The sequence below is a fragment of the Lotus japonicus genome, chromosome 5 (assembly GCF_012489685.1).
Source record: "Lotus japonicus ecotype B-129 chromosome 5, LjGifu_v1.2".
NCBI lineage: Eukaryota > Viridiplantae > Streptophyta > Magnoliopsida > Fabales > Fabaceae > Lotus > Lotus japonicus.
Window position 1 is genome coordinate 3,073,750 of NC_080045.1, and position 15,720 is coordinate 3,089,469.

General features: G+C 37.6%; 4 protein-coding genes across 5 annotated transcripts; 1 reads left to right on the forward strand and 3 right to left on the reverse strand.

Moving 5' to 3' along the window:
- Positions 1-1,441: 1,441 nt before the first annotated feature.
- LOC130718800 (tubby-like F-box protein 5) lies at positions 1,442-4,464 on the forward strand. The gene is made up of 5 exons (XM_057569424.1): positions 1,442-1,811; positions 2,267-2,695; positions 2,890-2,977; positions 3,363-3,495; positions 3,582-4,464. The coding sequence occupies exons 2-5, from the start codon at positions 2,321-2,323 to the stop codon at positions 4,267-4,269; spliced, it is 1,284 nt and encodes a 427-aa protein (XP_057425407.1). The 5' UTR covers positions 1,442-1,811; positions 2,267-2,320; the 3' UTR covers positions 4,270-4,464.
- A 527-nt stretch (positions 4,465-4,991) lies between these two features.
- LOC130717427 (flocculation protein FLO11-like) lies at positions 4,992-6,869 on the reverse strand. Its single transcript, XM_057567645.1, has one exon. It carries the CDS (start codon positions 6,867-6,869, stop codon positions 4,992-4,994), a length of 1,878 nt encoding a protein of 625 aa, XP_057423628.1.
- Positions 6,870-7,547: 678 nt separating this feature from the next.
- On the reverse strand, positions 7,548-11,527 carry LOC130718801 (pentatricopeptide repeat-containing protein At5g39980, chloroplastic). The gene is made up of 2 exons (XM_057569425.1): positions 10,318-11,527; positions 7,548-9,042 (listed from the first exon to the last, which is right to left on the reverse strand). The coding sequence occupies exons 1-2, from the start codon at positions 11,374-11,376 to the stop codon at positions 7,993-7,995; spliced, it is 2,109 nt and encodes a 702-aa protein (XP_057425408.1). The 5' UTR covers positions 11,377-11,527; the 3' UTR covers positions 7,548-7,992.
- A 630-nt stretch (positions 11,528-12,157) lies between these two features.
- LOC130716615 (U-box domain-containing protein 5-like) lies at positions 12,158-14,668 on the reverse strand. 2 transcript variants are annotated; one of them, XM_057566587.1, is made up of 4 exons: positions 14,317-14,659; positions 13,824-14,009; positions 13,315-13,422; positions 12,158-12,892 (listed from the first exon to the last, which is right to left on the reverse strand). In XM_057566587.1, exons 1-4 carry the CDS (start codon positions 14,380-14,382, stop codon positions 12,551-12,553), a joined length of 702 nt encoding a protein of 233 aa, XP_057422570.1. In that variant the 5' UTR covers positions 14,383-14,659; the 3' UTR covers positions 12,158-12,550. The 2 variants fall into 2 exon arrangements, with proteins under 2 accessions (XP_057422570.1, XP_057422571.1); XM_057566588.1 differs by lacking the exon at positions 13,315-13,422 and having other exon boundaries at positions 14,317-14,668.
- Between the last annotated feature and the right edge of the window lie 1,052 nt (positions 14,669-15,720).

A 15,720-nucleotide genomic window follows, 5' to 3' on the forward strand; every position in this document is an offset into this window, starting at 1 on the left:
TATAAGTACATAAATTATTTATTTCGCTTCTCTTGCTTTCTAATTAAAATCTGGGCGTAGAGAGTCTCTACAAAACATTTTTCTATATGCACAACGGATAATGTGTATCAAATATTAATCAAGTGACCAATGTTAAGAAAGTCTCTTGAGGAGATGTGGATAATGTGTCATCTCCAGGGAGCAGTGTGTATCTGTAGCCATGAGATCAGCTACCAACAATAACTGACCTTTACCTAAATCCAGGAGGAAGAAGAAATTTCGAGATCAATGAATAAGTGGAGAGGTTAGAGAGGAAAGGGACATCAATTATGGTCTATGTATCCCTCCATCCTTTTCCACACCCAACTTTTTTCACATACAAACATCTTAGTGGTCAATATTTGCTTTTTTGACCATAAAGGTGGGGAAGTTCTAAGAAGTTTCCATTGGGAAAATAACATGAAACTAAGTTAACATTGAGTGAAAGGGGGAATTGAGTTTGGTGCCCCACCCCTTAGGCTTTGCACCCCACTTTATTAAATACGGAATTTAAAGTTCCGTATCAATACGGAAAATAAAATTTCGTATCTGTTTTAGTATATAATGAGTGGTTGAAAATGTGACACGCATGCTTAAATACAGTACGGAATTTTAAGTTCCGTATTCAATAGGGAGAATACGGAATTTTAAATTCCGTATTTGATAAAGTGGGGTGCCAAGCCCCATAAGTGGGGTGCCAAACCCAACTCCCAGTGAAAGGCTAAGGACTTGCAATCTTGCATTGATGGTTATGGTTTTTTGTTTGGATGCAGTACTAAGTACATTGAATTGGTGGTCGAGTTTATCACTGGCCCTATTTACCAACTGTGCTTAGCAATATTATTATCCATGTGGGTCCCATTTTAAATAATCATTTTGGTTCCAGAAATTTTTAGGTACCCTTGAGGTGTAGTATAAGCTTTTTAATTCAAAGACTTGTGCTGCTCTCTCTTTATTAACCACTAAGATGTAAATTTTAAACTTCATTACTTTCTGTTATGACATGACATTTTATTACACCATGCAATCACTTATTGATCAAAGATGGAAGGATAACAATCAAGAGGAGGCGTGGAAAAGTTTTCCATGAAAGTCAAAAAAAAATATCACCAAAGAGTAGGTGAAGTCCTCTTCATTTAATGGTAAAACAAAAACAACTAAGAATCAACGCTAAGAGTTAGTCCGGTGGGGCATGATAGAGTCTTGTATCAAGCAAATTGCCGATACCATTTCCTTACGAAAAACTTTTTTTATCCATAAAAAAGTAAGAATTTCTATTGTGGAACTATATTTTGTTTCATAATTTGCAAGGAATCAAAATTTGTTTTGTCTTAAGTTAAGGCTTGTAACTTTTAATCAGGAGTGACTTTAGAGCATTTATCTTGCAACCAATTATAGTATAAAACTGGTTTCCATGTTTATTTAATTGAACCGCTAGCACATTCATTTTCAGGTCTGGTGCTGCCACTAGCTGCAAAGGGCAGAGTTATTTTTGTCTTTGTGGTTGTGAAGAAGGGATGCTTTGCTTGATGCTTGTAAAAAACAAAAAACTAAAGGCACGATGATGTGATGCCCCCATTGGTCTAGTTTTAGTTTTCTCCACAACCTTTGTTTTGTAGTAACTCACAACACAACTTTGTAACCTATAAACCCACAACCATAGTTTCTTCCTCATTTCCCACTCTCACCTATTTGTTTTATCCAAGACATTGGCTTTGGAGTTTGAGGCACCATCCTTCGTGTCTTCCAAGTTCTCTGCAAGGTTTCCTCACTTTCTAGGACCTTGTCTCATGGTACATGCACCTAACTCTAAATCTTTGAGCTTTTCCTTTCATTTCTCTTTTTGTTTCTTCAAATAAAATCTTAATGTGTATGAGTCTGTGTTGGATAAAGGATTTCAATCTTGTTGGTTGTAGCAATAAGTGAGTTTGTATTGAATAAAGAGGATTTGAATCTTGTAGGTAGTAGCAACTTTTTATGTTTTCAAGTTAAACCTCTCATCCCACTAATTTCAATATATATTCTCATTCCATCATTGTTATATACAATAAATCTGTTGAACTTAGGCACAAAAATGTTATGCAAAGTTTGATTTTTCTTTTCAAACACAATGGTTGTGCTAGTTCCACAATGAATTTGGATCCTCTCCGGCAACCACCGTTGATTTTTATAATCAATGGCTAAGATTAATTTCAATAAAGAATAATTTATCAAATTAGATAGTTGATGGTGATTTATATTTCTGTAGAGGCTGGAGAGGCAATAGAGGATTTGAATTCGTCCTACAACAACACCTATCACAATGTCATTCAAGAGTATTTTGCAAGAGCTAAAGGAGATAGGAGAGGGCATTGGAAACATGTATAGAAGAGGGGCAGAAGCCAAGCATGTACATCGCCATGGAAAATCTCATATTGCACCAGAATGTTCCTCACCAGCACCAGCACCTTCACCTTCACCTTCATCATCATCATCACAGAGCCGGTGGGCTAGCTTACCCCCTGAGTTGCTACTAGACATAATTCAAAGGGTGGAAGCCAGTGAAACTTCCTGGCCTGCACGCCGAGCGCTTGTAGCGTGTGCATCAGTTTGTAGGTTGTGGAGAGAGATAACAATGGATGTGATCAAGACACCAGAACAGTGTGGTTGGCTCACTTTCCCTATATCACTTAAGCAGGTAACCTTTACTCATTATATAAATGATATCAATGCATACCAAAGAGCATTTATTTGAGCTCATCTACTAAAAAAACACTAGATAAGCTCCGGTAAGTGATCTTTGGCCTGCTTCCAAACAGGCTCTTATTAGCTTCAAGCTTGGAAGCACATGGCAATGGTACTAATGTGTAGTTTTTTATCTGTGTTTATCAGCCTGGTCCAAGAGACAATCCAATCCAGTGTTTCATTAAGAGAGAAAGGATGACTTCAACATATCGTTTATATCTCGGTCTAAGCCCCGGTAAGATTGCTGTGCTCACAAAATTTATTCTCCATTTCGAAATAGATTTGTTAGAAATTCAGTAATACATTAAGGTTTTTCTTTGAATCTGAAATCAGTATATGGTTGTTTAAGCACCCTCCTTGAGGAATTTTGGTTTTTAGAGTCTCTTCCTTAATAAGTTCTTTAATCATTCTGTTTTCTAGTGAAGCATGACTTCCCTATGTTTCTATTTATGGAACTTTCTATTGAAGATTATGGGTTTGATCCACTGCTTTAGCTCATAGAAAGACTTATCTTGTGTTTTTCTAGTTGTAAAGCAGTTCTACTTATTTTGTGTTTCATATTCTCTTTCAAATTCCAATCACCTCAGAAGTGGATTACTGAATCCTTGTGATAATTGCAGCTCTTTCTGGTGATATGAGCAAGCTGCTATTGGCAGCAAAGAAGATCAGAAGGGCAACATGCACAGAATTTTTAATATCATTGGTTGCTGATGATTTCTCTAGAGCAAACAATACTTACATTGGAAAGCTGAGGTTAGTTCCTTCTCTCTCTATTGTTCTTAACCTTCTATAACAGGGTCATTATTCTAGTGTTGATTTGATCTGTGAGCAATTAACAGGTCTAATTTTCTGGGCACCAAGTTTGTGACCTTGGATGGTCATACTCCACATGATTCTTCACTTCCATTGAATTACAAGTTGCAGCAAAGAGTTCATGTGAAACAGGTACTTCCAAGGGCTGCTACTGCTGCTAGTGCTAACTATAAAGTGGCCACAGTATCTTATGAACTTAATGTTCTCCGAACAAGAGGTCCAAGGCGAATGCGGTGCGCGATGCACTTAATTCCCATGTCTGCAATCCAAGAAGGAGGGACTGCCCCTACTCCTTTGAAGTTTACCAATTTTCTTAATGAGCATGCATCTACCATGCAAATTCCAAAGGGAAAGAAAGCAGAAACTGTAGTTGAGTTTGGCTCAACTGGCACAAGCAACACTCCAGAATCAACCCAGAGTTCAGTGGAGCCACTGGTTTTGAAAAACAAAGCTCCTAGATGGCATGAACAGCTGCAATGTTGGTGCTTGAATTTCAAGGGAAGGGTTACAGTGGCCTCTGTTAAGAACTTCCAGCTTGTAGCAGCTGTAGAACCTTGCTTGAATGTTTCAGCAGCAGAACAAGAGAAAGTGATACTACAGTTTGGGAAAATTGGGAAGGACATATTCACCATGGATTACCGATATCCCCTCTCCGCTTTCCAAGCCTTTGCAATCTGCTTGAGCAGTTTTGACACAAAACCAGCTTGTGAATGATAGTGCCTTTCCTCCACTGTCACAAATCTTTGATATAAAATGTACATATTTTCGTAAGAAATGAGAGAAGCTGGGGCAAAATAACTCATCATATTGAGTGCTTTCATTCTGCAGGCACAAGTTTGTGTGGTGCTAGCTGTTAGCATTGATGTTTAATGGGAAATCTGTTTGTCTAATGTAAACAAGTTTTTTTTCTGTTAATTTCCCCAACCACGAATCACATCACATGAGAGAACCACTTTATAGTTTTGTAGTTTTGACAGACAGATTCTAAGTTCCTCATTGCCAAGAATATTATCTTATAATGTAAATGAACAATTAAAATTAAAAAATTACATTGCACATAAAAATAAGAATAAAAAGTTGCATTTCATAATACATATTGCTGTGGATGTTGTTGACACTGATCAGAATCTCTCATGTGGAAACTCCACGTGTCATTATCATGTTTCAAGTTTTGTGTCTATGTCTCTCGGGTTAAATAGGTGGGACTCTGAATATTTATGAAGATAGAGATAGACACAAAGTTTCACTTGACATTGTCACATGACATAAGAGGATTCTAATCCAGGGATCCGGTCAACGCTTGCATGATGGAAGTACTACATCACATACGTCTAAAGCAAATGAAACTAGCTCCTTATTTTCTTTAAAATGAGTATTGCAATACTTTATACAGGGTTACTTTGAGTGTTGAAGGGAAGCTGTGGTTGTTTGTTCTGTCACAGAATCTCAATGTCTTCAATGTTGTTGTCACAACTGAACTTGCAACCATGACGGCGAGGATTGTCAAGGTTATCCGGGTCAAGGTCATTTGGTTCCCGGAGAAGGCCTCTGGGGTATCTTCTTCTAACTGTTGCCTGAAAGGTTGACTTCTGGGCCCTGCTAATGTTGAACTCAGTCTTGTGAGTGTCCTTATCATCTGGCTTGATAGGCTCTGCAGGCTTTTGTGGAAGACTCACTTGAACTCCAGGGTCCCTTTCAGTGATTGAACCATGAAACATGAGTGAATTGTTGATGCTTTGTATGTTGCTGTTGACATATGCCTTCCCCACTTTACTATGCTCCATTGAACTGTCAGAGTCTTCTTCAGTGTTGGTATTTTCCTCTCCATCTGTGGTCACCTCAGGGCTCTCTTCCGGATCAGTCTTGTAGGCGCGGTGTATGTGGATTGACCCCTCTCTCTTCTCTGGCTCGGGACCAACATGCATTGTAGCTCCTCTGTTGTCACCAGCCAGTGTTATGACACTGAATTGTTTGTCAATGTCGTCCATGTCTTGTGTTGGGTGCACAGAGGCTAGTTTGTCAACCAACTTTGAAATATCTTCTTTAATACCTTTTTGCAGTGGTGCCTTTTCCATGCTGGATGAAACAGTTCTTTCTGGACCTGTGGAGCTCAAAACTCTAGTGTCTTTCTCACTGGAGTTGGATGTGGAAAACATTACCTTTCTCTCTACAGTTTCTCGAACCGCATGTAGCTTCTTATCTGAATGAACCGCATTGGCAGATTGTGCCTTTGCGCCTGAAGCAGATGCTGTGGTATGCCTAGAATGTTGGCTAATAGTTGTGTCTTTGGCTTTTCCTTCCTTTTTGGTTTTGTGTACCGCTTTTTCCTTTTCTTTAGATTGAAGGAACTTGCTTTGGGAGATTGATCTTTCCTCATCGCCTGAAGTTGTTGCTGTAGGCTGTGTAAACAGATTCTCAGGTTGGGAAGAGGTTTCTGGTGACTTGGGGATAGTTTTCAGTGGTGACTTCATCTTTGGTTCAGCTTCTTGTGGCACAAGTTCAGAAACTGCCACTGTCATCTTCTCTTTTTCTTCTTGGGAGTTAGATGCTGCAGGCGGAGTGCTTTCTTCAGGTTTAGCCTTTAACTCCTCCTCGCCTCGCTCTGAGGCTGAAGGAGACGATGGATGAGGCTGAAAGGAAGGGACAGTTTTAGAGACTGGGGATGAGTCTGGAATGGAACTAGGTTGTTGTTCAGAGCCTGCAGGCGGTGTTGACAAGCTCTCAGGTTGAAAAGAGGTCTCTGGTGACTTGGTGATTGCTCTTAATGGTGAGTGCACTTTCAACTCCGCTTCTTGTGGCGTTGGTTCAGACACAACCATCTTTTCCTTTTCCTGTTCAAAGGGAGATGATGATGCAGGATGAGTTCTTTCTTCAGCATCAAGCTTTGGCTCCTTCACGGCACCGTCCGAGGCAAAATGAGAGGGAGACTGAGGTTGAGTTTTTGGGGGTGAAGGAACACTATGAGCCTGAGTGGGAGAGCCTGTATGAGATGATGGCGGTGGAGAGATAACCGACTTTGGGGATCTGGATGGAGAAGGGGGTTTCGGCTTAGAAACCGGGGACTCAGTGATCAGAGAAGATGGTGCTGGCTGAGTTGGATGAAGTGGTGATTGCTTTTGAGGTTCAGTTCTTTGTGTTATCTGAGTTTTGGAAGGACTAGAAGGAGACTCTGCAGAGGTTATCTCAGAAGGCCTAATGGGTACATTTGTTGTGTCTGGAGAATTTGATCTATGGTTAAAATTACGAGACAATGATTCAGGGGTTGCTGCTAGCCAAGGGATCCTAAAACGAAATGAGTGCTTTCTCTGTGCCATGGATGTTTTAAGATTTGATAACCCAAACGAATGGTGTTTTTCCGGTGCTTTGGCTGAATATAATGATGCAGATAGGAATGATTGTTTATGTATATATACATGATTAAGCTTTTATACCTAGGATGCATAATGGGGCTTTCATTGGATAATTTTACTTGAGCTCAAATTTTCTTATTTCTTCGTTTGGAACATTTCAGGCTGATTCCCTTGAAAAATTCTCCATTGGTTCTTTTCTTAATCATCTTAAACTTCTAATGAAACGTTTTCCATTGTCACAATTAGGGGAAAGAAATTTCTCTTACCTATCACAAAAGGAATTCCAGGATATGCTTTACCTAGTTCTTGGTTTTAGTTATTCATCCACTTGTTGAAAACTAATTTCATTTAATTGAACTTCTACAAGTTTCTCATTTATAAGAGTATGACCTTTTATTGAATTACTTAGCATATTTTGAAAGGAAGTGTCTAACCCATTAAAATCAAAATTCCATGTAAAAGCAACCGAAAAGTGCCTTTCTTCATGTACTCCTTAAGGAAATGAATAAACTGATATTTTTTATCTTGAGTAAATCAAAGGGTAAATTTAATAAAAATCAATTTATATCAACACACATATTTATAGCATGTATCATACCGATCAGTCTTTATTATAGTTTTGTTAAATGACATAAAAGAATATCAAATGAAAGCATGTAGAATACCTGCAATCCATTGACAGATAGGTTAAAAAAAAGTTATCAGAAGTCGCAACATGCAACTGTATCCCAGGCATGCAAGAGCTGAAGGCAAACAAATCATGCATCAGTGACAAACATGCCTAGAGTCACAGAGATTGTATATTATTACTACGAAAAATGCCTATCCAAATTAATTAATCTATTATACAAAGTGATAAAGTTCAAAAGAACTATTCCAAGAAGTAAATCAGTAATCTGAACACTTGCAAAAATGTAATCATGGCAAAATTCATAAGGATGGTACAGTTGAGAAACTAACAACGTATCATCAAGCATAAACTCAACCCTTTATTGGTTAAGGATGGTCAATCCAGCAAACCAGCGCTTCCTTCATAAGGCGGTGCATTTGTTGATCACTTTGCAGAACAACAGTAGCATGGCACTTCTCATGACCATCTCCTTCTTGGCATTATAATGCCATGTTGGATGGCCCCCTTAAGCTCATATGATGGAGTGAAACCCTGTGCTTCCATGATCTTACACATTCTTTGTGCATGCTTCTGAAACCCACCTTCAATAAGGTCTTGTATAATTGTCTGAAACTCTTGTGGTCCTAGTTCATCCTTTCTAGCTTCCAGAACGCCCAGAGTTTGAAGGGCCTTTTTCTCCATTTTGCACCTTGCATACATACCACAGAGACTCACTTGAATCCTAAAAGGAGGTGCCTCGCCCAGAAGAGCAATTTTGTTTAAAAGCTGTTCAACCTCATCAACAAGATTCATTTTAGAAAGCCAGTCCACAAGAACAGAATAAGTTGCGACCCCAGGCTGAAACCCATCCTTCTCTAACTCAAGAAGAAGATTTAATGCCTTGTCCAATAAATTTTTCGTTTCATAAGCCGCAATCATGCTAGCAGTGCACCTATCATCAGGCTTATGCCCAAATTTTATCATGTAGTCAAAGTTGTTTCTTGCTTGTTCTGGGTCACCTGCTCGTGAATGTGCCTCAATAAGCAGGGTGCATGTCTCCATACTCTGCTGGAATCCTGCAAACTGCATAGCTGTTGAAATTCGCCCAGCTCCAATAACATCACCACGCTCAGAGTAAGCTCGGAGCAATGCCGTATATATTTCCTTTGTGGGCTTAATACCTCCTCTCTCCTCCATCTTCTTCATCAAACTCTCACCAGCCTTAGGATCACCAGCATTTACATAGCCCATGATCATTGAGTTGTAGACTTTAATGTCTGGTTGAAAGCCCTTTCTAGTCAAGACCTCAAAAGCTTCTTTTGCACGTTCAAGATTGCCTACCTTGCAGTACAGGTGGACCAATGCACTGGCTGTTGAAGCATCGAGCCCTATTTGGTTTTCATTCATCTTCTTAAGGATCCTCTCAGTATCATCAAAGCGGTTCTCTTTAGCATAGATATCAATAAGCCTATAGTAGTCAGATATATTTGTTTGGAACGAATCTTCAGTCAGTATAATTTCTGCCACCTGTAAAAGCAAACGGTTTGACAAAAATTAAATCCTAAATCCAAAGAGGCCTTACTTCATTCAAAAAATTTGAATCAGCAATTCACTTCAAAAATTAAATCCTAAATCCATATCCAGCCTCTTGGAATGTCTTCCTAGAATCATCTGTGTTTTAAAATAAGTAATTAGCACATAAACAAACTATCCATAAAATGTCGTGCACAAGTAGGATCAGATCCTAGATCAAATGAATAATTCACCATCACCTTGTACAATTCCTGCTTAAATATTTCTTTGTGACAGGGTAATGATTTGCATGTGTCAACTGACTAGGGGTCTATTAAACAATATCCTTACTATATCATACAGATACAGTGTAAGAATGCAAGCAAAGAACCATGTAGAAAAAACAAGACAACTCAACAGCTTGCATGTTATCTTTGACAAGAGGATGGATATGTAACTAAGCTCTCATCCAGAGAAAGTAAAAGGTAACAAAAAATAAAGAGGCTGGATGCCTCAGATCATACATAAATCTCAAGGAACAACATATACCCAGTTTTGCAAATTAATGCAAGAAAGAATTGATCCATTCCGCAATCACGCTGATATCGGGAATTCAAACATCTCCAACCAAAATATCAAAAGGCAGACTAACAGGATGGAGTTATGCCATTTCCCTAATGCATATGCATGTCCCCCATCCGGACCTTCATTTCCAAATAGATATTCAGCATTTAGGTCCAAACATTGGCATGTCCTAATAAATAATAATAATAATAATAATAATAATAATAATAATAATAATAATAATAACAATAATGATAATAATAATAATCTGCTAAAATATCAGATCAAATTCATATGCACAACTCATCTAGGAAAATCCCAGCACTGTTAAAAACTGAAAATATGCAACGTGGGGTATGTTTCGATATCTAGTGGTACTAGTGCAAACAATGTTAGCAGGCACTACAATTCAAAAATATAAAAGTTTGTTCATAGTGCACTCAACTGGTATCCAAACACACACATAGTAAGGTGATCTATCTAAAGGCCCGGTTTGGATTAACTTCTACCCTATGGGGGACTTTTCATTAGAGATAGCTAAAAGTATTTACTTTCTAACTAAGGAAAAACAGTTAGAAGTTTATAGGCATTTATTGACAAATTAGATTAGAGAGCTTCTGCAAAAGTTGAAGGGTGTGATTTCAACTTATTAGAGAAACCGAAATCATATCAAGATCTTCAATTTTTTTTTCTTTTCCTCTAAATAATAGCAAACCACCGGCCTACCTTGAAATACAAAGGACGATTCTGCTCTTTCAATCGTTCAAGTAAATTGATCCAATCCACCCTCTTAGGCTGTAGAAGCTCCACCCAATCAGCCAACAGGGTTGTCAAGTTATCCTCCTCCTCCTCCTCCTCCTTCAATGACATGATTCTCTCAGTAACAAGTTTGCATTTCCCAGTTATTTCCTTTGGCTCCTCTGGCCAAAGCACTTGTCCTGACTCATGGACCTTTTCAGCCACCTGCTCCCACTTAGGATCAGAGAGATCAAGCCCATAAAGCTTAAACTTCATCTTCCCCCTCCTCTTTGGAAGTTCAGCAACCTTACCCTCACCCTCACCCTTCTCCTCAGTTCCCTCTTTCACATGATGTTCAGGTTCATCAGTCTCTTCAACATCTCCCTCTTTCCTCATCCTCTCCAAATCCTCATAGAAATCATGCTCCTCCATCTTCTCACGTGCCCACTTGAATCTCAGCTCCCTAAGCATATCCCCGCGAATACCGACCTCGCCGGCAAACCTACACATCTCCTTCACCTCCTCACACTGCAAAAAGCCCTTCATCTTCTCCTTCTTCCTCTCCTTATTCATATCCTCCAGCACCTTACCACTCACCTCCCACACAGTCGTCCACAAATCCTCACTGAAATCCCCGGAAGGACGAACCGACGACGCCGCCGCGCCGCCCAACCCGCCCTTCTCCATCTCCGACACAACCCTGTCAACAATCACAAGAAGCATGGCGTCAATGGTGGCTTTATCAGACTCCGGGTACGCTTCCTTCACCTTTTTCCGCATCATCCAGGCGAACCGGGAGAGGAACTCGTTCGTGGTTCCATTGTCGTCGTCCTCATCGTCGTTTCGCTGAGCGAGGATCGCCGCCGGGTCGACAAGCGAGTTGGAGGTGGGTTGAGAATGGAGGTGGCGAGTGGCGGTGGCGGTGGGTGGCGGAATGAGGAGAGGTTTGAAGATGGAGCGAGCGTGGAAATGGGATTTGGGGATTGCATTGAGCTTGTTGATGGTGTGTATTGAAGTGCAGCGAGAGAGTAAGGTTCTCCAAGTCATGGTTTCTGAGATTTGGGGAAATTGAATCTACTGCATCAATGGAGTTAGGGTTTTAGGTTTATGGCTGACACTGTTTACAGTCATGTAACGAAGGAGGAAGAAGAAGAAGATGATGCAGGAAATGAAATGAAAAACTATGAGCCCAAAATATTTGTCATAGGCCCATTAAAGTACTGGGCTGAGCCCAATATTACTTTTTTTGTCAAATTGAGTCCAAATTTTGACCACCAAAAAGAATCCAAATTTTGTGCAAGTTTTGATGAGGGGCCTAATAATTTATGCCATCCTTTGTTGCTTCAATTAAAATTAAGAGTAGTTGTTTAGTTAGGGTAAGTTTTGATGAACTCCCTCATGGACCAAAATAAATTGATTAAACAAAGAAAAAATTATCCACTCTAATTTCTTGAGGTTTCCATATTGTAATTGTTTCTATTTCAAAGAGGTATAATGAGAGATCGAGAGGCTTGATAAAAAAAAATTGGAATGAAAGTTTTATGCTATATTATGATATTTTTTTGAAATCCTAATCATAAAGTGCTTGTTTGTATTTTAGTTGGCAGCTTGTTACATGGTCTCAAAAAATGACTAGCACGAAAGCAAGTGGGATGAATGAACTTTCAGTTGAAAACCAACTATATTACAAACACAACCTAAGAAAATTTGATCCTCATTTTTGTGAAAAAGGGAGAAAACACATTTTAAATATAATTCCTCTTATAGTAAAGAGGTGAGCCAATACAAATAAAATTTATAAGACAAAGGAAAAGTGGAGAAGTTTTGTTGTGTAAATTATGTATTATGTATATGTACTATACAATTGCAACTTTTTGCTCAATAGATACAAAAAAAATAGTCATATGCTTTAGCAAGGGGCATAACGGCCCCTTGGCACAACAACATGTACCAGTTTGACTTGGGGTAGTGAAAATGTGCCAAAACTTCAAGGATGTAACAAATATTTTACACTGGAATTAAAACACCTGGCTGGAGGAATTCAAATTCAAATAAATACTTCTAAATTCTAATAATAAGTAAAAAAGCAAAACAACCTCTCAAGTCCTAAATAATCATAAATCTTCAACTTGTGTGTTAATAGAGTCCTTGACTTGATTGTTACATATTGCTTCATCCACAACCAACTCATGCTCAAAGGATTAGTCATGACACTCTTGTTTCAAGGACTGGTTTGGCTTCCATTTTGAACCTGGCAAATGAGTTTCTCATATTTGATCAACAAATACAAAAGGTATTCTAGAAGTTCCTTCTCCTTTTGGTTTGTGCCATTGACATTTTTAAGTTGCCTCTTAAGAGTTGCTTTCTCTACTAAGAGATGGGATGAAGATTTGATATTCAACCTCAAAGTTGCAATTTGAATAGCTTCAAGTTCTGCATTCTCCATAGACACTGAATCAGGAAAATTCTTCTCAAACATGGACAACACTACTTTCCTAGCCTCTTCTTCTGCAAATTCCAGGGAAAATTCTGTGTCCCTCAGATCACGAAGTATTGCAGATATCTGTTGACCAATTCCCAAGACTCAATTACCAAGTTGCACAAATGACAAGTCACAAAAATTCAAGCATTTGGAATATTTTGTGCATGTTTTGGATATCCTTCTACAATGATTCTGAAACCAGAATCAATTCTATGGAAAAGATTCCGTGAATTTGAGTTTTAAAATAGATTATGATACATGTTTGAAAATTCTTTTATGATTGAATCTGGAGTCAGAATCAATTCTGGGAAGATACTTCTGTGAGTAACTTCTAGATTTCATAATGACTTTGAGTGAAGAGAAGCTAATCCAAACATGGTTGAAAAAGCCAAAAAGGTGACCCAAATATGCTTTAGTGCAATAAATACTATTCCAATTATGGGTTTCTATAAAAGAAAAAAATCAATTCTGTGTATAAGGCTAATTAGTAAGCATAAACCAACCTCAGCAGCCAATGGTATTGGAACTGCATTTTGAATCTGAGCCAAGTACAACTCAAAAGCACTTCTTATTTTTTCACATCTTGAAAGTATCTTGTTTGATGTGATTACCTAATCAGTTTGGAAATTAGAAGGTTAGTTCCTTCAAATTAATATTTGATAATTGATACCATCCAAAGAATATTAAGAAACAAGACAATAAGTCAGTATTCAAAGATTTTAGTAGACAATTATGTGCATATTTCAATGTCCTTCTACAATTGGCTCTGGTGAGAGAATCAATTCTAGAAAAAGCATCTGTGGATAGCATCTAAATGTAAGAATCGATTCTAACAAAAGAAAAATAAATGCAAATACGCTATATACAGTTTAAATTGACATGTCAGCTCTAGAGTCAAAGTTTCAACATAATAAGTCATTATTCAATGATTATAGTTGACAATTATATATATTAAACTAAGTTAAAAATGATCTCTCAGCACGAGAGTCATAGTTTCAAGTTAAAAAAGTACCAGGTAGAGTTGACTTGACTCAGAACAATGTTTGATGACTGACTTGGCTTTATCCAAAGTGAAGTGCAATGAGCACAATGCCTGCATTGCTAAAGCACAATTTGGTCTGGCAGATTCGATATCCAATAATAAGTGCAAAATTCTACCAATGAATCCATGAAGCTCTATGCATAATGATCGGTATACCTGCACAAGTGAGAGTATGAATAAATCATAACTCAACTAAAACACACAAGTCAAACTCAAAAAGTCTGAGCCAAGTTTTTTCCTCTTGTGAAAGAGATTCAATGATGGTCCTTGGATTTTGCTATTCTAGTTCTACGCCTAGAAAATCAATTCCTGAAAGCTACTTTAGAATGATCAGAAGACCATTTAAGCATGTTGGTACTCCTAAATTCAATAACTTTGACACACCCTTTACTTAAAAATCAAAACTTGTTGGTGATGATGGTGTCATTAATTCCTGATGGCTAAAGCAGAGACTTGACGGTACCTTAACTTCACAATAGCTTGGAATTGTAATCTGCAAAGTTGTAGCACCGTTTTTGGTCATCATCATAGCTTTTGATCTGAACTCAGAGACAACAATGGAGTATGGACCAAGGAAGAGAAGAAGAAGAAACACACTAATGGGTTAGCTTGCAAAGTTAAAGTGAATATATTTGTTGAATCAACAGACAGGTCAATGGGGAGCAGTGAAAAGAGGCATCATCGTGCAGTTCTGTTTGAAGATGTCTTTGACTTCACTATGAACACGGTTCTGTCTGTTTTCACGTTATTGTCAATCATCGATTGTTTGTAGCACTAGCAGTCTAGCAGCTCTTTTTAATCCTCTCTATTCCATTGGATAAAAAATTTATGTGGCTAGTGAGACTCCCAAATTTTTTAGTAGATCGTACAAAATATTGAAATGAAGTGTTAGTTAGGACTGAGGACGTTGCTAGAATTTTAATATCATTAATTACTGAATAATGGATAATTAAGTGATACATGTTTATTCTTCTTAATCAAATTTTTTGTGTTTGAGCATTGAGTTCCATCAGAAGAACTAGTCTCACGAGTAGATATTCTCAACTTGAAAATAATGGTCTCACCAAAAAAATACCTAATTAGACAAAAAAAAAAAGGCTTAAATAAGTTTGTGGTCCCTGCAAAATACATCATGTCTGTTTTTCATCCCTGTAAAATATTTTTTGTATTTAACATCTCCAAAAATCACATGTTTGTTTTTAGTCGTTGCGGCCACATTTTCCATCCAAATTAAACAGAATTACACGTAGCATGAGTTAAATGATTATTGTGTTTATTCATTTATATTCTTCAATTAATTGTGTTTATTCTGTTTAGTTTGAATGAAAATTATGAATGAAATGACTAATTAAAAAGTAAAAACAAAACGTATAATTTTGGGAGGATGTTAGATAAGAAAAATATTTTCTAGGGACGAAAAACAAAAATAATGTATTTTGCTGGGACCAAAACTTATTTAAAAAAAATCAAAATTGAGACATTTCCACCACCTTGACGAAATAATTCCATGGTCAAATGTCATGATATATATCAACGTGCACAAATATATTTAATCACCTGATGTCATTTTTTTTAGCAATGATTAGTGAACATATGAATAGTGTCAAACACCCAACATTTTCACTACCAGCATAATTTATAAACTTTGCAATTTTGTGATACTAACATGTTCATCAATAATTTTTGTTATTTTATTATAGAATTTTTATAGTAATTATATTTACAAATTTTAGCATATATAAGGAACTAAAACTATTTTATGGGTGTCAATTGAAATGGTTAAAAGTGATTGTTTGAATATGTAGATTGAAAGTTTAATTTTTTAAGAGTTGGATTCTCAAAAACTATTGACTTTCACCCCATTCAT

Coding starts and splice junctions, on each gene's coding strand:
- LOC130718800 (XM_057569424.1), top strand. CDS start 2,321: ATGTCATTCAAGAGTATTTTGCAAGAGCTAAAGGAGATAGGAGAGGGC. Junction 2,978..3,362: donor ATATCTCGGTCTAAGCCCCG/GTAAGATTGCTG, acceptor TGATAATTGCAG/CTCTTTCTGGTGATATGAGC. Junction 3,496..3,581: donor ACTTACATTGGAAAGCTGAG/GTTAGTTCCTTC, acceptor AGCAATTAACAG/GTCTAATTTTCTGGGCACCA.
- LOC130717427 (XM_057567645.1), bottom strand. CDS start 6,869: ATGGCACAGAGAAAGCACTCATTTCGTTTTAGGATCCCTTGGCTAGCA.
- LOC130718801 (XM_057569425.1), bottom strand. CDS start 11,376: ATGACTTGGAGAACCTTACTCTCTCGCTGCACTTCAATACACACCATC. Junction 9,043..10,317: donor ATCGTCCTTTGTATTTCAAG/GTAGGCCGGTGG, acceptor TTGCTTTTACAG/GTGGCAGAAATTATACTGAC.
- LOC130716615 (XM_057566587.1), bottom strand. CDS start 14,382: ATGATGATGACCAAAAACGGTGCTACAACTTTGCAGATTACAATTCCA. Junction 13,423..13,823: donor AGTCAAGTCAACTCTACCTG/GTACTTTTTTAA, acceptor CAAACTGATTAG/GTAATCACATCAAACAAGAT. Junction 12,893..13,314: donor CAATACCATTGGCTGCTGAG/GTTGGTTTATGC, acceptor ATTGGTCAACAG/ATATCTGCAATACTTCGTGA.